This window comes from Nanorana parkeri, unplaced genomic scaffold, assembly GCF_000935625.1.
Source record: "Nanorana parkeri isolate BGI_ZX_2015 unplaced genomic scaffold, ASM93562v1 scaffold112, whole genome shotgun sequence".
Classification (NCBI taxonomy): Eukaryota; Metazoa; Chordata; class Amphibia; order Anura; family Dicroglossidae; genus Nanorana; species Nanorana parkeri.
The window spans coordinates 1,586,040-1,610,274 of record NW_017306380.1 but is presented as its reverse complement, the minus strand read 5'-3'; the positions used below and the strand labels follow the sequence as shown (position 1 = coordinate 1,610,274).

The window sequence follows — 24,235 nt, the reverse complement described above, 5'->3', positions numbered from 1 at the left end:
GTATCACTTACTTGAGAAGGCTCGGACCACAAATATATATATATATATATACACACACACACACAGTTGTGTGAAAAAGAAGGTACACCCTCTTTGAATTCTATGGTTTTAATACACACACACACACACACATACATACATAGTGCAATATAAATGGGTAAGCCATATTAGTCCAGTAGACGAGATGTAAAAAAAAAACAAAAAAACCTAGTATTGCAGTGTGCAATGATACCATTCTTATTGGACTAACAAAATAAATAAAAAGACAAGCTTTCGAGAGTGAACCTCTCTTCAGGTCAGAAGCAAATGGTATATTAAATTAGGGATGCACCGTTACCATTTTTTTCAAGTACTGATACTTGTCTAAGTACACACAAGTACTGATACATTTTTGTTTATTGTCATATGACAGTTTTCCTAAAACAATACAGACTAATGATTTCATGACAGTGGTGGAGTGCCAGAGCCAGGTCCCAGCTGCAACCGCTGAAACCCTGGTAGTTCTCGTGAAAATGCCAAGTATCGGCACTGGTATCTGAACATCCCTAGTTTTAAGTATAAGAACAGAATACAAAATCATTTGTCCTTAGCAGGTCTTAGAATGAGGTAACTACAACCTCAGATGAACAACACCACATGGCATATTGCCATTATTTTACAAACCTAAAGCCAAAGTGGAGAAGCCATGTGTGAAAAACTTTAGCTGGAAGAAAATCTCCACTTAACAGCTGTTACTCAAAGTGTCCCCAGCGGGACTCGCCTCTTTTGTTGACGACAACCATAACATTTTGGATTTCCCATTCCACTCTCTACTAGTGACAATGGTCATTAGGTCAAATAGAGAGGGTGAATCCTCCCAGCAGGGACATAGGTAGCAATAAAACCCTGACAGGTGTTCTAACCCTTTCACACAAGCCTAAACTAAACAAACAAGAGACTCTTGGCTTTAGATGTACTTAAAGCACTCAAGGGAAAAGATCTGTGATAAATGGCCTTTTTCTGTCCATTGTAAGTTAAAACTGGAGTTTAAAAAGAAGGCCGCTCTGCAGGGGAATGAAGTGAAAAAACAAAGGTCTGACATTTTTATTTTTGTGAAACTGCCAACTGTAACAAGGTTTAAAAAACTTAGAATACTTGAAGTTATACACTGTAAAAAATGTCAGACATTCAGGTGGGGCTGCCAGAAAGGGAAGATAAAAACAATGACCATCACATTTCATCAAAGGAACAAATATTACCGAGTATTTGGGTGTTGATATAATTTCCATTTCTAACAGATCAGAGGCAGGAGATTCTCCCTTATAGGACAGACAGCAACATATGCTGCTTTATACAGGATAACAGTGGTGGGCCACACTCACAAGAGAACATTTGCCTATTACATCTGCAATGCAGCAAGGCAAAACCCAAATCTGTCATCAAGCCTCATGCACACACAACGCAAGAGCAAAATTGTATATTGCGTATATGCGCGTATGTGTACGCACGTATATGCGTCCACTGTATGCAACAGAATGCATCATTCTTAATAGAAATTTTAATGCACTGTATGCGCGTACACACACAATGCGCGTACGCACGTAAAATACGCAGAAATACGGAGCCTGGACGCATCTTAGGTCCCTTTTTTTGTGCATCTTTATGACTCCATACGCAGCTAAGTGTATGGAGCCATTTATTTGCATATGGGAAAATATGCTGTGCGCATCTATATGCAGCGTATTTTACGGCAGTGTGAATGAGGCCTTAGGATGCCATAGGGAAATGTAAACAATTATATAAAAGTACGAGTAATATAACCGCAGGGAATGCAAATGTTACGGGGTAAATGTGCAAGTGACACTTCCCTTTACCTAGCAGCTCTGTACTCACTTTGCAGTCGGTACATAAGGAAGCAGCAATTTTCTTTCAGACCTTTTAGGCCTGTTTGAGCTTACATAACCTTCAAAAAAGGTAAAAGTTTACCCAAGGTTATTCAAAGTAGTCACCAAAAGGCTGAAGAAAATAAAATGACAAATGGGGGGGCGGTTAAATTTGAAGCTGCCTATAGACACGAGACGACCGTTGCTTAAACTGACCCTTTTCTCCACGATCACTCAATGCCCATGAGGAAAGCAGCTGGACACCCACTTTGGATCACCAATTGGGCCGGTAGGTAAACTTGTCCATACAACTTTATTGTTTCCCTACAAAAGGTACCTGCCTTCCCCAGTCTATTCCATTGACAAAAACATAAGATTGACATGTGGCCAAGCAGAATATTTCTATTTATGGAGTTCTCTGCCCTCATAATTGCAGGAGAGTGATCAGATCAGGGCTACAAAACAAACTGCTCTCATATGAATACAGCCAGTACACATCTAGAAGAAGCAGTGGAAGTAGCCAGCAACTGTAAAACCATTATACTGGTGTGAGAGCCTTCTGCCACCCATTGCACTTACATTTAAAACTCAACTTCTACCTTGTATAATAAAAGGGTGGATTATTTTAAACTATAGTATATACCAGTAATGTTTTCCTACTGAAAAACTATGGCATGAAAGTACAAACCTTTCTTTAGCACAAAAATGTATCCACTACCAGAGATTACAAAACTGAACAACACAATTCATAAAAAAATATATAAAAAAAATCTTCAGAACACATTTTCTAAATAAAAGGCAAAACCTCATTATGAACATCTGACCCTATTTCCACAAAAATGATGGTTTCACCCATGCCATCTACTTACCTGGGATCTTTCTGGATGCTGTCAATAGACGGTGACCTTGTTGTTCCATCATCAGCCGGGGCCCCGTGTGGCATCCTGTTGTAGTTGCTTTCGGATACCCGGAACGGCATTGATCTGAATGGCTCTGCATAGGTAGCTGCAGTGTTGAGAGCATAATTATTTCTTTGGTATGTAAGAGTGTTACGCTGACTCAATGTCCTTTGAAGATTACCCGACCCTAGCAAAACAAAACACAAAATCATGCCTGCTCTCCTCAAATAAGACACCTGCTGTGATTGTTACAGGAACGTAAAAACTCCATAAAAAGTGGACAGTATTAAGACAAGATGGTGAAGGTGACAGTTATTCAGAAACATTTAACATTAATCTGACATGAACTGCATCTCCGCAGCTGACAGAGTGACAGCGGGAGAGCTGCAGGATGCAAAGGCTTACTCCAATTAATTAAGGAACATTGGATTAATCGACTAATGGAGTGAGGTCATTGTAGCATGCAGACACAGACACAGACACAGCACAAGTCTTATTTGGTAAATATGAGTAATGAATTCAAACTGAGAAAAGTGTAGCCATCATCCATAGAAACCAACCAGAGGCTTAGTTTGAATTTCCGACTTGAAAATAAAGCTTCAAACAGAAGCCAACTTATTGGTATGGGAATCACAGTTTCCTCCAGTTATCGTCCATCAGGTATGATCGACATTGAACATTTTACCTCCAGGCTCCATATTTCTATCAATGCTCATAGTTTACCAGATCCTCCCACAATGCTACGTAAATGCTTTTCACACATCAAGAGTTGTCTGCTAGACAGTGTTTTAAAAACAAAGAAAATACGTTTACACTTTCCTCAACTACAAAACAAAGGCAAACATTTGTTTAACGTAAACTTGTCGCAAAGACGGTCAATTCAAACTGACCATACAATAAAAATAAAAAAACCTTTGTGGAGAACTCAATTTAAAATGACCAGTAGATCGATATTAAGACAGCTTAGGGTTTTTTGTTTGGTTTTTATGTGCAAATGCTTGTAAAATTGGAGCTTGGCTCTGCCCTTGCCATCTCCTGGGTATACCTACCTCCCTTGAACGAAGGCTTTTTGAAGATTTTTTTTTTATGCGTTTGTGATTGTGAGTTGCGGAATGGAAGATCATGCTATGTCGTTAACTAAAAAAATTATTTATAGTTCGAGTGCTCAAGATCCATAGACAGTCCGCTTAAGCTGGACATACACTGTTATATATTATTCATTCAACCTGTGGGCTGAACAAAAAAAATATAACAAATTCGTCCACCCATGCTGTTTAGTGTGGATAGACGAATATCCCGATGTGTCCTTTGTATTAGGACAGCTGCAGGTGTGCCGCAATCAGAACACCTGATTGGCTGCTGTCACTGTTGGCCCAAAAATATTCCATCCTCTGATTTTCTGATCGAAGGATGCTGGACAGAAGGGTGGAGACATGGCCACCCACTAAACGAATTTCAGCTGGTTTATCAAGAACCGGCCAAATTCGAAGAGTGCATGGCCAGCTTTCGTGACTCTCACTGCGCTTTCCTATAGCAGACCTAAATACTCCCCTGAAATCTATTCTTTATTCTGATCTGCTAATAAAAGCTTTCTGCTACCTTCCTGAAACAGTCCTGCTTTGGCATTATCTATGTATTGCAAATGAGTTAGCTGTCACTAGGAAGTTAAAGTGACGCGGCCACAAGAGAAGCACAAGGCTTCCACTGCTGGCCTCCTAAAGAAAACGTTATTTTCACTTACAGACCCAGGACAAGCATACTCTATGTAAATGAGTTCCTTATCTCTTCACTTCAGGTCAGCAGTTTAGAAGGCACTAAAGTCAAAGCATCAGCATGACAGCCAGAAAATTAAAGGCAACATTTAGCAATGGCAGTCTACATGATTTTCAGACAACAAAACTACTTTAAAAATGTACATGTAAAACCTGATGCATAATTGCTTATAAACCACCAAAATTAAACAGATTAAAGGGAAATTTATCAAAACTGGAGCAGACAAAATCTGGAGCAGCTGTGCATGGCAACCAATCAGATTCTCTCATTCATTTTCAAATCTTTACTGAACAGAAGCGAGAAGCTGATTGGTTGCCGTGCACAGCTCCTTCATTTTGTCTGCTCCAGTTTTGATAAATTCCCCCTATATATTTGCACAGGTTTGCTTCAAATGTATCAGTTTCTTTCCGCAATCCACTAGCGCAATGGGAGATTAACTCACTTTTACTAAAAGGGCAACCTTCTTCTGAAAAAAACATGTCGGTCACCGATCAGGAACAAGTACCCAAAAAGTGAAGTCAGAATTTCTGATATGAATGCTCGTTACGGATCAGTGAAAGCATTTAAGCCACTGCAGTAGCATGACAGCCAGGAATTAGTCAATTCAAGTGGATATTAGCAATGGTTCTGTTATGACAGCCAAACTGCTAAATATGAAGATGAAATACCTTTATGAACTGTTTTTACCAACCAAAATAATTATGTTCAAAAATTTTGTGATTGCAACACCTCTGCTATACAGAGTAGCCAGAAATTGTACATTACTATTTCTGTTCCTGCTTTGCAGCTTCCTGGGTCCCCTGATTACTAAGAGTTTCATTACCCTAGGCTGCCTTATTTCTGCAAACTCCCTAAACACCTCCCTGCCCGCTATCAGTTCCTGCAAAGAGTTTGGCTGACCATTGCCACCTGGCTCTGCCTATCTAGAGTCAGGGTCAGCTGTACCTGCCCCTTCCCCCATCTGTTCCGCAAGTCAGCACTGGAGGATTGGAGGATTGGAGGATTGGAGAGGGGCGGGGAATCTTTGCGGGGACCCGTGAGCGACAGTCACGGCTCTCTGCAAGGACAGGATCAAGAAGTGAGCGAGCGACTGTATGTGTTCGCTCACTTCCCGATCTATTGAGCCAACGTGTGACAGTTTAATTGTCACACGTTGGCTCGAACTATGAGGCTGAGTGAAAATCACTCACCTCATAGTTCTCCTTTAAGTTGTCTTGCTTAAGTTTAGTTTTAAGTGTATATAAAGCCTAACAATAAATGTCTTTCATTTACCTTTCCAGTCTGTCACATATATTAGTGAAATCATTTTATTATGTAGGTGAAAAAAAAGCAGCCAACACAATTAAGGAATGGTAAGCTGCAATATATAGTTTTGTACTTGAGTTTAGATATGATTTCAGGTAGCCATACTTGCAATACTAATTTTTGTATTTTCTTTTACTTGAATAAAATAACTAGGACCAAAGGGTGTTCTATATTTTTGTGGAGTTCCAGATGATTAAATTGGCCCCACAGTGTGTCACTGTATCACTTTAGCATATGCATTAGACATTTAAAATCACAAAAAGACAATATTGGGGGAAAAAAGTAATTGAACATAAATAATTGCTATTTTCCACTCTTATTTCTAACTATGACCACTATTAAGCCCCATAACAATTGTTATATATCAATATATATTTAAACTGTACTGTTAAAATTCTGAATTCACAATATGTAAAAGCTATAGACCCGTTTACTTGACATAGGAATGGGCTTGGTCCTATCAATTATCTTTATAAATGCCCCAAAATTCTATCTTCTGGTGCCTCCTGTACCCCTATATTGGTCATTTAGGTCAGCTATTACAATAGGAGGGCAGGTTGTTCATGGAGACGTTAAAAAGTCAACTTTAGCCCAGACTATGGACAATTAAAGTATTTACATATTCTTAACAAGCACTTAAAGTGTGCTAGGCAGCCCAATTTAAATTAAATAGGCAGTACCACACCTCAATGCATGAAAATTTAGTGCCTGCTGTTTTTTTGCAGCACACCACAGATGTACTGTGGTCCATTGCAGTGTAGGTGTGTTGTAAAGGTGTGCTGGGGTGCCATTCAAAATGAATGGCACTGCAATCGATCGCTTCAGTGTTGCAATATGTGTAACTTGTATGTTGCCTTCTTTTTCTTTTTGTATTGGTGTGAAAAATTAAATAAATTTTTTTAAAGAATGAATGGTACTGCAACGCACCAATGTATGAATGGTGCGTTACCACATATTACCACTTGAATTAACAAGACCTAACCGCTTAAATTTGAAGTCTGCCAAACCTTTCTGCCTTAGAAAATAAGAGGTGAGGAGCTGTGATTTCAGTGCCTCTGTAGTGACCTTTGGAGGATGAAGTTCTCCACAGTGCTTAAAGCTACAGGTCAGGGTTATTTTAAAGTGCTTTTATTGTATACACACTATGTAACTGTGTTATTGTTCATAATTTGGAAACAGGTGTACTTTCAAATTATTCAAGCAGCAGTTAATAAGCTTTTGCAAAATTACAGGTTTAATTTAAGCCTTTATAGGTCAGAATGCATCACACACAAAAGTGATAATGACCGAGAGCAGGCAACCACTAAAAACGTGACGTGGAGAGGTAAGACAGTAATAGGTTAAGCTTTTGACCCTTTACTGTAACGTCACATTATGATAGCACCACAGCTAGTGCTGACAGGCATGTTACACCAGCACACCTAATGGATGTTTAATAAGGAAGGTTATTTGCATGAGGTCAGTGAGGCTAATAGGAGGCCTGTCTCAGACAAGACACAAGATAGACCGGGCTGCGAACACGAGCCATTTATAGAGTTCACACGCACAGAATGGTCAAGGATCAGAACGCAGAAGAGCAGACAAGTCTTTATTTTTTAATGGGCACGTCAGAGTGGAGCAACTTTCCTATAACTCTGCCGGTTATTAAAAGGAGAGCTGTTCAAGGGCTTTTATTTTCACAATTTATATCATGTAGTAAAACCTAAAAGTGACTTCAGCCTGCAAATATGTAGAAGAAAGAGCTGCAAGGAACTATATAGATGAATGGTTGGAGAGTTCAGGTCATAACAGATTACTAATTGTGACCGATGTATATAAAATGCAGTAAAAGCATGACCGAGCAGCTCATTTTTAGCTGCCCTAGAAAATGATTGCTGGATTTTAATTGCTTGATAAAAGGTAACACGTGCATTTTTTCCTTTACTCAAGCTTTTAGAAATTACCATTTGTTAACATTAAAAGGACAGCTGTAGATACAACCCTATGGTTAAGAGCCACATTTTGCAGTTCCTCGTTGATTGGAAGGGAGATTTGAAAAGTCTAAGCTTAAAGAATCACTTAGCTTGGTGAATGAGAAGCTCTGCTGACTTCAATCATCCAAACATGTAGATGATGAATCATGTAAGGAGTAGCATATTTACTTTTGTATGCTTCCATGTGTTTATGAGCCACAGAGATAACATGAACAGTAAGTTGTATGAAAAGTTTATATGTAAAAATGGTGCTTAGCAGAATTCTTCTTAAAATGACTAAAGCAACAGACAAGTCTGTCTGTCATAGCAATGCTGAAGTGGAAAATTCCTAGCTCACACAAAATTTTGCGCTGCAGAACATTCCTGCCAGAGTTTAATGTACAGCGGCTTGTCAACACTGCATTATTTTCATGTCCATCAAACCATTAGCCTAAATCATTTACCAGGGGGGCTCTCATTTAATCAGTGCCGCTTGATTTACTGGTCCTTTGGTAATTGTTTGATACAAAAGGTCCTGTACAAATGACTATTGTGTGGTGTAACACGGTCACATCTCATGTATATAGCGCATTCATCATCCTGCTGCTAACTCCTGTGCTTCCATCACCGTCGTGGGCTGCAGACATATGGCTTTACTGTGTCCAAAACAAACTGGTAAGCAATGATTAATTGGGATGCCTCTGCGTCAGTTCACAGAAACACAGACTAAAACAAAAACAAAACCACTCCAAAGATGAACTCCACTTATTATCTCAGCTTCCACAATCCCATTCTACACCTTTCAGAATTGGTTTATTACAAGATTTTGGTCAATTGCAAAGTTGATCTTGCCCTTTCTTATACAGTATAGTGTTAGTCTTACAGACAGTTAAGAGACAAACGGCAATGCTGGAGAAGGAAAGAGGAAGAAATATGTGATCACATAGTTTATACAGCAGAGTAAAAATGGTAAAAAACAAACCAAAAAACAGATTTCTGAAATAAAACTTTTAGGCCAAAGATAGAGAAGTTAAAAATGACAGGCTGAAAATACACTGACGACATCTGTAGGGAACTTTAAGGGTACTAGAAACACATTGGATGAATTCATCAAAATCTGGAGCAGATGTGCATGGCATCAGCTTCTCTCTTCAGCTTGTTCAGCTAAGATTTGAAAATGAGAGAAAAGCTGATTGGTTGCCATGCACAGCTGCTCCAGTTTTGATAAATCCCCCTAATTTTGTTTATTTATAAAGGTGCCCATACACCTTACGACCATCGCAAGACTTTTGTCTTGCGATGGTCGTATGCTTATTGAAAGCTCGTACGATCTGCCCACCTTGGACGGGCAGATCGTACTTGCGATCATCGAAAGCCCGCCTCGCTGAGGGGCGGCTTCCGATGACAGCAATGCAGAACGGGCAGTGTGTGCGTGCGCACACCGGCCCGTTCCGCAGCTATCGGACGAGCAGGCTGGAAACCCGCCGACAATCGTACGATTCTCGGCGGGTTTTCGAGCATGTTGGTTCGACAAAAGACGTGCGACCGTACAGTAGAAACGGTCACACGTCTTCGTTCTCACTGCTCGATTCTCGTACGATCGCGGGATTTCGCCCGATTCTCGTACGAGAATCGAGCAGTGTATGGGCACCTTTAGACTCATGTCTAATGGAAATATTTAAGTATAAACTGGTTATACAGGATCCTAATAGGGAACTATAATGTAACGCCTATGACAAGATTAAAGGAAACATGTCAGGAGATAAACATGCAGGCTGCTATTGCTGATCTCTCACTGTAAATGCTAGCTGCATGGACACCCATGCTTATCTCCTGGCATTAAAACTTTGAGTTAATGACCCAAAAGGAAAAAAGCAGCATTGGAGCCAGACCTTCTGAGCTGCATACATGTACATGGTTCATTGCACTGAAGCCAGATGATCAGCTTTTTTATTTTCAAAAGAAGCACAAAAGTCAGACCAGTAGTTTGCAGCACTGATGGATTGGTGTCATTTTTGGGATCGGAAATGGTGCCCACCATTCAGCGCTGATAGCTCTAGCTAACGTGTGTTGCTGAAGGGATTTTGCAGTGGTATGGAATAATTTAGAATAGCCTAGTGTTAAAGAAGAAGTATTCGGAGAGTAAAATATCCTCTTCCCAATACTTAGGGATGATGTTTGACACTGCGGCTGTCACACGCTGGCTCTGTAGATCGGGAGTTGAGTGATCATGTGATCACTCAGCTCACAGTCTTCTTCCTGCAGAGTGCGGTGACTATCAGTCACCGCTCCACATAGGGATTCACCTATGGGAGGGGTGGGCACAGTGGGCCCTAGCTATAGAGAGGCAGAGTCAGCTGTCAATCAGGCAGGGGGGTGGATTCAGACAGTATTGCCGGGATCCTTCCCAGGTGCAGGGTGGCTCTGTCAGCATATATCAGGAATTAATTAATGTACTCCTGTGTCCCAAAAGAGAAGTAAAGGCAAAAACAAGGGTCAGAGGGTTAAGGATTTTAGTAATAGGTTACGTGCTATGGTCAGGTTTTGTGTTAATGGCTAAATAATGTATTATGGTTAGGTAAGAGCGAAGGGTTCATTTTATAAATTATTTTACGTGTTAAGGTGTCTTTATCTGTAAGAGATAGTCTATGGTTAAGGAAGACCGTTTTATCTGAACTTGAATGCTAAAATCTAACACATTGGGCCTTGCATTGAAAATAAAAATCGATCATTCACATATTTCTTTTACAACAGGTTTGATAATCATAAAAAAAAACTTTGCATTAACCTTACCCAGTTGAGAGGCTCTAATTTTCAAACCATTTACATTATGTACCTGACTGCCCATTTTGCTAAATTATTGTTTAGAAATGAAAGGTCCCCAATCTTGACCTATTAAAATGCAAGCAAAGTGTTTTCAGATATCCCCTGAAGTTCTCAGAGGGAAGCTACACAGCAGACATTTCACAAGAGGCTGCTGTCTCGCCTGGAAAATGGAAAACCTAGATTAAAGATAAACTGAATTCTGACTTTAGTAGAGTTGCAATGTTTAATCCATTCTCCACCCAATTTCACTTGTTGCATGGAATTGCCCTTCAAGATCATTCTGCTTTTTTGCATGGCAACATTCTGCTTTTTAATGAGATTGAAGTAGTGTTTAGAAAGCCAACAAATGCAGTAAAGGAAGGGGGTTAAAGGGTGTAGACACCACACACTTGGTTCTTTCAGTGATGAAGGTTTTATTTTTTTAGTTGCATCATTTTTGAAGCCTACTCTATGCAACTATAATATTGCTGTTACCATGGTAAAGAAACCAACATAGATTACAGACAAATTAGTTGTGACAGGCTTGGCTGTCATATATCACCATGACAATAAACTAATCATGACCCAAAGACATTATGTAAAGGAGGTACAGCCTGGTGCTTAGCGCAGTGGGTGGTTGTGCCTTGACTTTTATGGTAAGCACTCTTTCCAAACTCTCCATTATATGAATCACTGCAATTTTGTTTTTCATCAGGTAAGTATAGAACTCCTATGGAGGGCAATCATTTTAGGTTGTTACAAATATTCATTATTTTGGCACTAATGTTTTCTTTCATTGCTAAATTAGAACACCCACCAGAATTGGACAAACATATTCTATTTGTACTTAGTATTCCTGCGGGCTCCCAAACTGAGGAGAACTCATCAGATCTAGTTGCCTAAAAAAAAGTAAAGTCTATAGGTGGGGTTTATGAGCCAGCAAGAAAGCTCATTGCTTAGAAAAAATGCTACAAAACCATTTAGTTTGCCCAGAAGCCATTTTTCCATCAGACAGATTTGATATTTAATATAGAGACTCTAAGGGTAAGTCTTAAGATACAGCTATTACCAGGTGTGCCTGCTCGTGGCATAAACATACATGTAACGTCAAAGAGACTGTGTCTGTGTCTTTTGGCTGTCTGGTCTTGCCATCTCATGTCCTTGAGATCAGGGCATTGGTCAGCAGTGAACAGAAAAGCTGTCTTAATCTGAGATATTGCTTTCCTACTGTTGATAATACTAAGAGAAAAGGTTTTTAGGAACAGACAACCTACGCAGAATACACACCTGAGCCAGTGCGGTAAATTGCAGTCTGGGAACCTTGCCGCAGCTCAATTGTTCCATGGTTTGCATTGCGATAGACTGGACTGTAATATGTCCTACCCTCATATATTGGAGTAATCTGTAAGTCAGGGGATACAGCTGAACGCAGGTCCTGGCCCAGCTGGCTATGCTGACTTGCATAAGAGCTTCTCAAGCCTGAAAAAAACACAATTACAAAGCATTAATATATTCCAGAGTCTCCTAAGGGTGTTTAATCTTATCCCTCTATTACTTCATTGGTAGTATGAAGTTTATGGTTAACAGACACCTCTAAAGTGATGCAAGTTTCTGGGTAGGTGTCAGTAAAGCTTAGACATCTATCTGATGGCAATTTGAAAGGCAAGAATCCATGCAAGTTGTTTGCAGCTCTACCCCTTCCTTTAGGGTAATAATAAAAGTGTCACACTCTCATAGTTTCACTACCCCATTACTGGTTGGACAGGGGGGACACCATCACTTGGCTCTACGTTCTGTAGCACCTGGAAGTACCAGTACATTTTCCACTGGAATCTCACAGATACAAGAATCCTGCACAAATTAAGTTGCCAACAACCACACTTAAAAGGCTGAAAAAACTATTTTTCATTTAATCACACTATAAATGGTTCTTCTACGTGTATATACATATATATGGGTGAGGTGAGGGAAGAGAAGAAAGATCCATCAGAGGTTCAATGGCTTTGTAAGGTGGAAGTTTAGTTACACCAAAAAGGGACAAAAACAAACAAACTACAAAAGCATTGGAAGCTTTGCATCATTTCTCTAGATCCACTCTAGCAACTGTCAATGGAATAGGCAAACTCCTACAGCCTGCTCAAGTACATCTCAAGTCTTGTTAATGTGGACATTCACAGTTCAATTCTTCTTCCCGTCCTTCTAATCCCCCTCTCCCCATGACATAATCACATAATGTGATTTTAGCAGGTACTTGATCTCACTTCCCCTTCCACGCCTAGACGAAGAAGTGGACGCTGCCATTGGCCTGTGCGTTCCACCTGCAGCCTCCTAGGATCACGTAATTCATCTCAGGTGGTTTGTCTGCCTGAGGGCTGATCGCACACATGTGCAGTAAGGGGGGCCGCTGTGAATTTTCAGGAAGTAACAGTTGGCTCCTGAAAGCAAGATGGCAGCACGGAAGATCAGAAGACCTGGCAAGAACCGGGTGCAAGGAAGACAACGCTGGACTTCATAGGCTGCTAAATGTGTTTTTCAAAAATCATCAGCTCAGCTACAGTATTTGTAGCTGCTAACTTTAATTTTTACCTGTGCCAGGTAAATTTCTTTCAAAGTCACATGCAAACAAACTTGAACGCACTGGACTGCATCTGAAAGCCCATTTAAGCTGACAGTGGAAGGCATCAAAAACACACTGCACTGCGTTTGCAGATCTGCTCCAGATCTGGTCTGGACATGGTGTGAAGATAGCCTATATGTGAGAGGAAATAGGAAGGCTAGAGTGTCTAAATTACTCTGCATTACAAATAGGTAAGCAAAAAGGGGGTTCACAGACCACCAAAAAAAAAAAAGGATTGGGGTGGAGTAATGCACTACAGTAATAACTGGATGAAAATCTGTATGCTTGGGATTTCAAAGTTAAACCTCTGTTTATTGGTGTATTTTATAATTATGATGGGCTGGAAATTAACTAGCAAATAGTACTCCTGCCAAAGGCTGTACGTGTCACAAAGAAGTGTTCTGACAACAGCGCTATGCGTCTCTGCCTTCCCTTGTTTTTGGCAAACTGTGGAGTGCTGTGTGCAATATTTCTAATTCCACTTTGTAAGAAACAGTATATCATACAAGAAATTTGTAAAATGAAATACACATTCCTTTTATTAAACATGTAAAATAAAATAAAACACCCTGGAAGAACATGTTTGGTCTCTCAGAAATCAGAACAGGAGAATATTTTAACATTTGTAAGGGGGGAATAACTGTTATTGCTATTTTAACTATTTAATATGTTATACACTATATGTCAAAATGTTTGTGGAGATCTGGCCATCACACCTTGTTGGACTCCTATTTCAAACTCATGAGCATTAATATGAAGCTGCACCCCCACTTGTCTATAACCGGAAGGCTTTCCACAAGATTCCAGAGTTTGGGCAAATTTGTGCCCAATGGTGGTCAGCGATTGCCGTTGCACAAGGAGTCCTGGCTTAAAATCCGCATTTAAATTCATCCCAAAGGTGTTCAGACTGGGTATGGGTCATGGCTCTGTGCAGGCCAATCGAGTCCTAACACACAAAACCTAACAAACGTTTTTATGAACCGGGCTTTATGCACAGGGGCATAGTCATGCTAGAACAAACAAAGCACCTTCCCAAAACAGTTGACATCAGGTTGAAATTGCTAAATTGTCTAAAATGAATTTGTATGCTGTAATATTAACAGTACTCAAACACCTGAGCTTAGTCTTTTGGACTGATAGTAGGTGTGATGCTCAGGTGTCTACAAACAATCAGTATAGTATCTCTCTATACAGTCTCTTCAAAGGAAGGGCATAGAGATATATGCCATGCTTCAATCATGCAATGGGGCAGTGCCAAGCTTTTCACTGCAAAACAGAATTCATGTAATGTTTTTACACATTTTGCTTTTGCAAAGCCGTGGTAGCAATGTAAAACAAATGCTAAAAGATTAATTTTTCTAATGTAAGGTCTGCTTTAAAACATTTGGATGCAAAAAAAAAAACTAATCATAGTTTGCATTTCACTAAAAACATGCTAATATCTTATATTGCTCTTGACTTTCAAGGGAGTGTTTCAGCAGTATTACCCATGCATATATGGTTCTTACATTTAAACACCTATTCTTGGCTACCTCAGAACAAATTATTTCCTCAAGTGAAAATACTATTCATCTAAAAGCAATTACGGGGAAAAATAGAAAGCAGAAATTGGGCAATTTGTTATTGATAATTGCTGTTCCCATCTGGCATGATTTTTCTGATCTGAATTTCAGGATAATTGTTTCATCTAGATGAGATGCTATGATTCGAAAAAACTGTAAATTTTTGCCCGAGGCACAATAATGGTAGGTCGTATGGAATGCAGAATGAAATTTTAAGGGAAGGCACAGAATCCTAATCATCAAGTTTTCTTTACTGTAAGAAAAGCCCTTACACAGCAGAGAAAAAAAACCCAGAACCTCCCAGATATACAGGAAGGCAAGTTAGGAGCTAATTGATCTAGTGTTAACTAACCTCATTTGGCACCATAATGTTCTTTTTTTTTTCTAAAACTATAGATATTGTAAACTTGAAGTGCAACTGTATTTTAGGTTACAAACTCAGAAACAGCCATGTAAAAAAATGCCACTATTACTTTGTGTTAACTGCCGTGGGGAGCCTCCGCTACAGTTTACACCTGCCTCTTCTCTCTCCTTTTCTTTTTCCTCTCTTTCAGTCATCCTGTCTTTCTTTTCCTGCTACTATGTTCATTTTCCTCCCACAGGTAGGGTTCTTTCCTGCTAGTTATGCTTAATCCCTGACCATAGGGAAGAGCTGCCCCCATGGACGAATATATATTTTTTAATGATCTCTGCGTGCAGTGGACTACTCCTTGAACTTGGGGACTATTTTTTGCTTTTTACTATAACACTAGTAGCTGTGGTTGTCGGGGACGTCATTTAGTTCTTTGAACCCAGCTATGGAGAAATGTGCCTCTGCACTCTTGGTTCTTTTTCTTTATGTCTTGTTCACATTTGTTTAATAAAAATTTATTGCATAAAATGCATTACAGACCCTCAGGTGCAGGTCCTCTCGTCTCCCTGACCCAACCTGTGCAGTGGTAGGCAGTATTTTGTTCAGAAATCAAACCAATCGGTCAACAAACAGAAATCTATGGAATTCACCAGGGACACCAGGCACTGAACGTGTGTAGTATAGCACAGGTGCCCAGCTCAATTTTTGATTGTGTCACCCTGGAAAATAACCTTTTGATGTGGGGAATATTTCTCAGATTCCAACCCAAAATAGTTGCACCTAACATCTTGATTTGGGTTATTCCATAAGGCCCCATACATACAACTGCTGTGTGTTGGCATGCGTTGCTGCTTGTACCATTTTTGGCAGCGCAATGCAAAGAGTGCATTACTGCCCGTTGTGTTGCAACAGACGTCTATAGGCAAGGTTCGTTGGAGTTGTACTTGCCGCTACTTTAGCCTGAACTATTGAGGCTGTGGTGGGCTAGATCAAATGGAACAAAAAAAGACTTGCACTGAACATAATACAGTTAATTTAGCCCCTAACTAAAATCTACAATTTGGATGGGTAGCTGAGGATGTTTCTTATTTGTTAGTCGTTGGGGGAGCTCTCCGCACACCTTACAGCAGTCCCGGCCAGATAAGAGAAGATGGTGCTCGCTGCGATATTGGTTCACGGATGGCGCTATGCAGACATTGAACAAGCAGGGAATCACCAGCACTCAATGAAAGCAGAATGTGTCCCTTTAATGGACAGAAGCATCATAGAATTCAAAAATTACAGGGGATATATATGTGGGGTATGATGGTCATTATATTGTCATGTTTTCTGCCTTGAGGAAGGGACCCTGCGCGGCCCCGAAACGTCGGTTCTTTTTTAATTCTATGACGCTTCTGTCCATTAAAGGGACATATTCTGCTTTCATTATTGAGTGCTGGTGATTCCCTGCTTGTTCTTATTTGTTAGGGACTCCAATGGTGAGATTTTCCTAATGCAGTTTGAGTCTCCAGTTTCCTCCCACAAGAAAACCATAAGGAGGGTGCCATTTTGTAGTAAAGGAACTCACAAATTATGTTTTTATTATGATAAATCAATGTTACATTTCAAAATTATGATGAAAAGAGCACAAATTCAGCCTATTACGTACATATCCATTGATTAGGGTTGTTAGCTGTCATCAGCAAAATGGCTGTAGACAATTAAGGTAAACCACTCTATACGCTATGTTTGTGCTACGCACTAGTGGGTATGGCTGAGCTGTGGCTTCAAAGACACAAGGACACCAATATATCCGCCAACTGCAAACCTTTTTACATTTAGAACAATTATTCAGCCTTTTCCTCATAAAAAAATGCATCTATTTCTGAATTCCATTCAACCAAACATTAGCAGGAATGTAAAAAATAAAAAAATGCAAATGATTTGAAGAAAACTTGCATCTTAAACAATTGGATGCAAGTCAGCTTGACCAACTCACATGACCGCTTTGAATTGGGTAAAAAAAAAAGAAAAAGCACCTCCTTGCGTTGAACAAAAAACATTTCCTAGCTCTCAGCATAGACAATCTCTGTCACTGCTAAAAGGCTAGCAGTCCTTACTGAACAGAGATCACAGTTTTCAATCAGCAGTGAAATAAGGACATTCAAAACAAGCCTATTCTCTATGTACATAATTACATTTTATACACAGAACAAAGATTTTAAAGCCCCATTCATACCTACGAATGGGGCAGATTGCATGAGTCTCACAACTTCCTCTATGAGACTCATGAGATCTTCTGCAGATGGAAGGCACTGTATAATCCAAGTAATTACACAGGCTGCTATTACCTGTGGATGTTCCAAATCTGGATGCAGACTATTTGCACCTGCTGGCAGCTGTAGGTCGCACAAGTCCTACGGAGGAATTTGTGAGACTCAAGTGATCATTCGCAGGTGTGAATGGGGCTTGAAACCCTACCACACATAAAGGTGGCCATACACTTTACAACCATCGCAAGACCTTAGTCTTGCGATGGTTGTAAAGTACTTTAAAAAAATGTACGATCTGCCCATCTTGGACAGGCAGATCGTACTCTCGATCATTGCAAGCCCGCCCTCCTGAGGGGTGGGCTTACGATGACTAATGAGGGGCAGGCTTACGATGACTGCAAACGGGCAGTGTATGCGTGCGCACACCGGCCCGTTCGGCAGTTGTCGAACCAGCAGGCCACTAACTCGCCGGGAATCGTACGATTCCCGGCGGGTTTTCTAGCATGCTGGTTCGACGGAAGACGTGCGACCATATAGTAGAAACGGTTGCACGCCTTCCATACACTGCACGATTCTCGTACGATCGTGGGATTTCCCGCGATTCTCGTACGAGATTCGTGCAGTGTATGGGCACCTTAAGGCTGTTGACATTCAAGCAGACCGTGTACCCCCAAGCATGGTCTACTTTCCCAATCCTAACCTACATGAAAAAAAACAGTAGAACGATCTCTAATCTTTCCCTGTGTGGGAAAAAAAGTTAGTAAATATACTTACCTTACCCTGGCTTCCTGCTTTAGCACCTAGGTGAGGATGATGTCATCATATTTTGTAGCAAGATCCTGGGCATTCCCAAGTACCTAAACATGGCAAGAAGATGCTTTTGCACAGTGCATATGTGTCTTTATATGTGGGGTACTCAGCATTCCCAGGAAACTTACCAGGATCTCCCCGGGACATCACTAGAAAGGATGGCAAAATTGCCCTTGTCTAGACACCACAGTTGAAAGTTTGGGAAACGTTAATGTATTACCTCCCCCCCGTTTTTTTTTTTTTAGTGCTACAGCATTCTGGGATGGTGATGGGGTGGGAGGATATAAACAAAAAAAATGCATTTTAGGTACAAGGTCCATTGTAAGAAAATAGGTACACTTTCTTCCTGGTTCTGTACCCAGAAGACTCAGCAAACTTATGTCCAGCACCATTCCTATTCTGAGTTAAGTGACACTCATAGACAACTCATTTCCTGTAGACCCAGGGCACCATAGGGGTATCATTAGTTCACCCATGGGTTACAGCAGAATGATAGAGAACAGCATCTTTATCAGGCACACTCGCTGCAACACTGGGGACTGGAGTGGAGTTGGAGCCCACTATCTTGAATTTTTTGGAGGTTCAGATCCAGCTCTAGGAGTTTAGTTGATATGGGGAACTAGCTGCCTAACATGAACACCAAAATGAAAATTAGAGCCTCTCATCAGGAAAGTCCCTTGAACAAGTTTCAGAAGTAATGCATATATATTTCTTGCACTAACCTGTAAGGCTGTCTGGCCGAGATGGCACCATTCTTTCATAGACATCATACGACTGGTATTGTTCAATGTCATGCAGGTTCCTTTGTAAAGTTCCCATATGCTGCGGTACCGCTGTCATTCCGGGACGTTTTGGAGAAGATGATGATCCTATAGGAGCTTGGGACAACGAGCCCACTCTGTTCTGTGTATCTGATAACGTCAGTGGAGAACCGACTCTGACAGAAGTCCCCAAGGTTTGGTAAGATGAGGACATGCTAGAGGGGTTTGAGTTTTGCCGAGTAGTGGCTGACCCAATCCTTCGTACAGCTGTTGGGGAGTTAGCCCGGCGCACTGTGTAGGGGGAACCAGCTCTCTGAGAAGGCAACGTTGTAGAAGCGTAGGTATTGGTGGTGGGAAGCGGCCGTGAATCTGTAACAGATGGGGAGCCATACCCACTCCCAAGAGAAGTTCTCAGTGAGCCTCTAGATGGAGACACTCCAGACCCAATCACGTAAGAAGGTGACTGTGACCTTGAAGGAACAGAACTAACTCTCCGAACTGCTCGGTTGGCTGCCAGTGCATTTGGTGCCTGTAAGAAAAACAGAACAAAACATAAAAATGTAGAAACAGCCCTTCATAAAGTATTTAGGGGTTCTGTTTTAGTTTTCAGTACAGTTCTCAAGCTATGCTTGTGTTATGGGACATTGTCTCACAAAGTTACTAATTAGCTCTACTTTGATTGACTACTTTTCTCCTGATCTTCAGAGGTCTGTTCATCTCATGATTCTCTGTTCTTGCAACTGAATGTCAGTATATAACCATAAAAGTATAAACTATGTGGTTAAGAGCTAAATTAAGCCTTTGAGGTTTAGCATATGGCCCACAAACAACTTGAGAAATCGCTGAGCCAATATTGCTTCCCGTTTCATCTCTCGAAAGAAATAAAACAGATAACTGCTCTTTTTCCCCCCTAAGAATACCCACATGTACAAAGCTGAACCCCCCCACTTTCTTTTTACATTTACATTTAAAAGCAGTACTTATTTCATGTAAAATTTTTGATGTTCAGGATCATTTACCCCAAAATAGCATGCACCTACATTACATAATTGTGTACCCCATATAGAGCAACAGTCACTTAACACTTCACCTGCCCCAATAGAATGTATATTAGCTGTCTGTTACCCCCTAACAGACATAGTCGGTTATTTTAATGGGCAGGCGTACCCCTTAAGCTACTCTGTCAATCCTAGGTATCTACACTTCAACAAGATGCTAACACTATATACCAGCCATTCTAAACCAGGGTTCCAGGGAACCCTATTCCCCTCCAGATGTTGTTAGGGGTTCCTCTTGAGCAATTAAAATTTAGGATAAGCTGCTAACACCAATCATCTTTTATGCCATCTGTAAAGGGGCATTCTTTCCAGTAAGCAACAAAGGTAAGGAACACTCCTCACTCTGACCTACGGTTTGAAAAGGCACTTCACTGACCAACAATTTAAAGTGACAAACTTTTTTTTTGCTCCCTCCAATCCTGCTGTAGGGACTTGCCTTAAGTGGTAAGACCTCTTGATCCGGTCTTCTTCCTTCCAGTAGCTTCCAGCAGTCTCTCCAGAGCTGTTGCTGGTCTCTGATCCAGCGCAGAATTCTCGGGTCCCACGTTGTCTGCCAGCTCGCATGCTCACAGTTGTGTGCATTGACTTCTATTAAGTCTCTCTTCTTCTCCCCGCCGGTGATCTTCACTGCGCATGCGCAAACCCAGATCTTCCTGAACAGCAGTTCGGGGAACCTGGATGCTGCAGCTGGTAGTGAGCGGCGGTGACAGAGGCAAGTATTTACCTATTTGATCATTTTTTATTTTTTATGTTTTTGCATATATCTACCGTTTCCTAGCAGTAGATATACGGATATACGTAGGGAAAAAAAAAAGAAGACTTTAATCCTATTTTAATGGAGCTTTTTTCCAATGACACCAATGTAAGGGAACACTACAATTGTCACTGTTTCTTTTCTGACTATTGCCATTTTCATTCTTTTTACTTTATCATTATTACTGAAAATTATTTTGTCGCGTAGAACAGCCCTGGGTTGCAAATACGCCACACTCCTAATTATTTTTTTTTATTCTCATATATCAACTTACTCTACAAGCTAACTTATTGTGAGTGGTAGATACAGTAATTATTGGCAGGTGTTCCCATAAACCTGAAAGTTATTTCAAGGGTTCCTCTGTGTTAAAAGGATTGAAAAAAACTGCAATGTATAAAAGAAAGGCTGTAGTAAATTGTGATGGCCTGCAGAGGTGCTGCAAGTTCTATTATTTCAAGTTACTAACCATGCTGTCCCAAAGTGTTATCACTTGCTGCATCCAGTTCTGCAGTACCCCCACATTTAAAGCTTTATTCACTAAGTTTAAGTACAAGGATAAGGATCTTTACATTAGCACTGGATTAGCACTTACATTAGCACTCTAATAATAAATTTAATAACGTATCGGATGAAAAAAAAACTAATTTTGAAAAAAAGAAGGATTCTAATCCGGCTGTGTTAGCTTTGTGAATTGAGCATCATAATGTGTGTTGTGTCCACAGAACTGAAACTAAATCACTGACACATTCTGCATAACCTCACACATGTTTAAATAGACATGTTTAAAACACATGTTTAATGTACCTGGACAAAGGTCTGGCCTTCAGCTCTGGAGGACCTGACTACGTGGTTCCCAGTGGTTCCCGTGAATGAATGTTGCTGTCGTAGTTCAGGTTTCCCCACGCTGTGGCTGTGAAAAGTCCCAGCTTCCTGGTAACCACTATCAGAATACGAGTTCATTTGTGTGGAGCTTCTTGAATTGCCTAAAGATCCTAAATGGGAAGATAACCTTGATTAGATGAGCAATGCTTTCTGAAGCAGGTGAAATGTGAAGAATGAGAATCATTGCAGCAAAAATGAAAGCATGAAACAGACCCTCACTTTCGTGAAGAGACGTTTGTTCTGGGGAATACATGGTGACTGGTTCTGGGTCAGTTCGGATGAGGAAGTGGTTGGGGTGAGTGGAGTCAGACAGTCTCTGCTTGGGGGGAACTCCGGAAGACGCATCTGAAACAAAAAACGAAACCTTAACTTGTGACATGGGAGAACAAAAAATTGTTATTTTGCAAGGCAAAAAATAAATAAATGAAAGGGCCACTATACTGTACTGTATACATCCTTCGCATACATATATATCGATTTATTTAAAAGAAAAATTGAATACCATTTATGGATAAATACAAGATTCATATTAATCATTAGAACACCAAATATTTAAAACCAAATTGACACAGCATATTTTCCACACTGTTAAAATTGGCCCATAACCAAATGGTAAAACAAGGCTATATTGTAGTCCAACTTCAGCTTCCAAATAATGTTGAATAAATATGCTGCTCTACATTGGATAAAATAAAAACCAGCTCTTACCTCAATACAGGCCCGATTCTCTGACACTGTTCCCTACTGACTCCCCATTCTGCGATCCAGAGCAGGTTCTGTTCGAGATTTTTTAAACCCACTTTACATGAGCCCAGGGCATCAGGTAATCACCCTCTGGGGATGCATCATAAAGCCACCCTGGAAACACAGGAAGGTTTCAAACTGCATACAGCTGTTTAAGGCATGTTGCCCATCATCAGTGCAGTTTATGGAAACCATGGCTTCTATGCAATACAGAGAAACAAAATAGTATACACAGACTGGTTAGGATAAGGTGGGCAATAATATTTGGCTGTACTCTGAAAACTTGCAGTTCTAAATGCACAGAAGGCCAAGGAACCTAAAGAAAATGTTACATGGCTCCACAAACTATGTTATGAGGAATAAGCCTTATTTTTGGGATTTGATGGACGTGATACATGCAGATAGATTCTATTTTAAGAGGACTCTACTGTGCTTAACAAAACAAGCCAGAGGAGCTCTCTGACAACTTCAGCACACGGCCCATTTAAAACAGGAATCGTTTTGTTTCTATTGGCAAATTAGATTTATGTTATGTGAGCAGTGTAAACTAATAGCAAATTAGGACAAACTGGATTAGCCAGACTAAGTGTGTACATAAAAATTAGATTATGTTCCAGTACTTGCAATTGCCCCTGAACCACCAAAAAAAAAAATGTTTACAACAATACAATTGGGGGGAAACCGTAAAAATACAGTAAAAAACATGAACAAACTCACTCCACTCAAGTAAAACAAATAAATGTTCATTATGCTAAATGTAGCCCTAAGGATTAATGTCCATAAGCAGCTGTAAGTTGTACCATACAAACATTCTAAAGTTAATATAGGACTGGGAAGCACCACTGAGAGCTTCATATTTTATGTTTTATACTGAGACAAAGCACTTGAGAGGTTCATGACTAATGAAAACGTGACATTTTATCGGATTTTGATTGTTAGGCAGTGATCCAACCATCAAACAATCCACAGCTCTGACATACATATATTAATAATGCACACTGCAAGAGCGGTGTGCAGACTGAACATAGTGACAGGTGGATGGAAATATAATATAAAGTATAGGGGCTAAGTGGTTGGCATGCTTTCCTTGCACTGCTATCCTCTTGGATTAGGAACTCACAAGGGACACCAAATGCATTGTCTGTGGGCTTCTTTCATATATGGCATCCCTACTGGGTCTAAAGACATACTGTAGTATAATCATCTTCCATCCATCCTCTTGGTACCTTTGTCTGTGTGTGTTTGTGAAACTGGTAGGAAAATTGCACTGTAAGCTCCTTAAGCTACATGGCTTCATGTAAATAGTTCTATGTACTCTGGAAAGCACAGTAGCATTAGTTAATACTATATCATTTGATAAAATAAACAAATCAACAAAAGAAGGATTAGATGATAATATAGTGCCAGCAAACAAATTAAAAAACCCAAAACAAAAACACCACCTTTGAAATTCTCTCTCTCTCTATATATATATATTAGATTATATATATATATAATCTATCTATATCTAGCGATCTATATATGCAGCTAATGATTATTTTCATAATCGGTTAGCCGATGGATTTAAAATAATGTTAACTTTAAAACTCTATGCCAATAAAATAAACAAGCTTTTATTTAAAATAACACCCCAAAAATGTTTTGCTATTTTTAATTTTATTTATTTATTTTTCAATTCTTTAAAACATTTTTTTAGTCCCGTTCCTCAGCGGCAGTTGGGGAACGGGGACGGGCAATAGGGGACACGAGGTGGCAGCGGGGGAACGGGTGGGCACAGATGCAACCTGACAGCAGTGGATGCACGGGGCGTTGGCAGCGGGGGAACAGTCAGCCAGCACCGGGGGTGC

General features: G+C 40.2%; 1 protein-coding gene across 4 annotated transcripts in view; it reads right to left on the bottom strand.

Annotated features, from left to right (window-relative positions):
- The window catches only part of PKP4 (plakophilin 4), a 272,781-nt gene that overhangs the window by 63,790 nt on the left and 184,756 nt on the right, over positions 1-24,235 (bottom strand). The window contains exons 5-9 of one of the 4 annotated variants that reach the window (XM_018553154.1): positions 21,858-21,989; positions 21,567-21,754; positions 18,912-19,479; positions 11,884-12,075; positions 2,732-2,948 (exon numbers count right to left, since the gene is read on the bottom strand). In XM_018553154.1, the coding sequence (XP_018408656.1) occupies positions 2,732-2,948; positions 11,884-12,075; positions 18,912-19,479; positions 21,567-21,754; positions 21,858-21,989 (1,297 nt within the window). The remainder of the gene's footprint in view (positions 1-2,731; positions 2,949-11,883; positions 12,076-18,911; positions 19,480-21,566; positions 21,755-21,857; positions 21,990-24,235) is intronic. The other 3 variants (XM_018553156.1, XM_018553155.1, XM_018553157.1) reach the window with 3 other exon arrangements.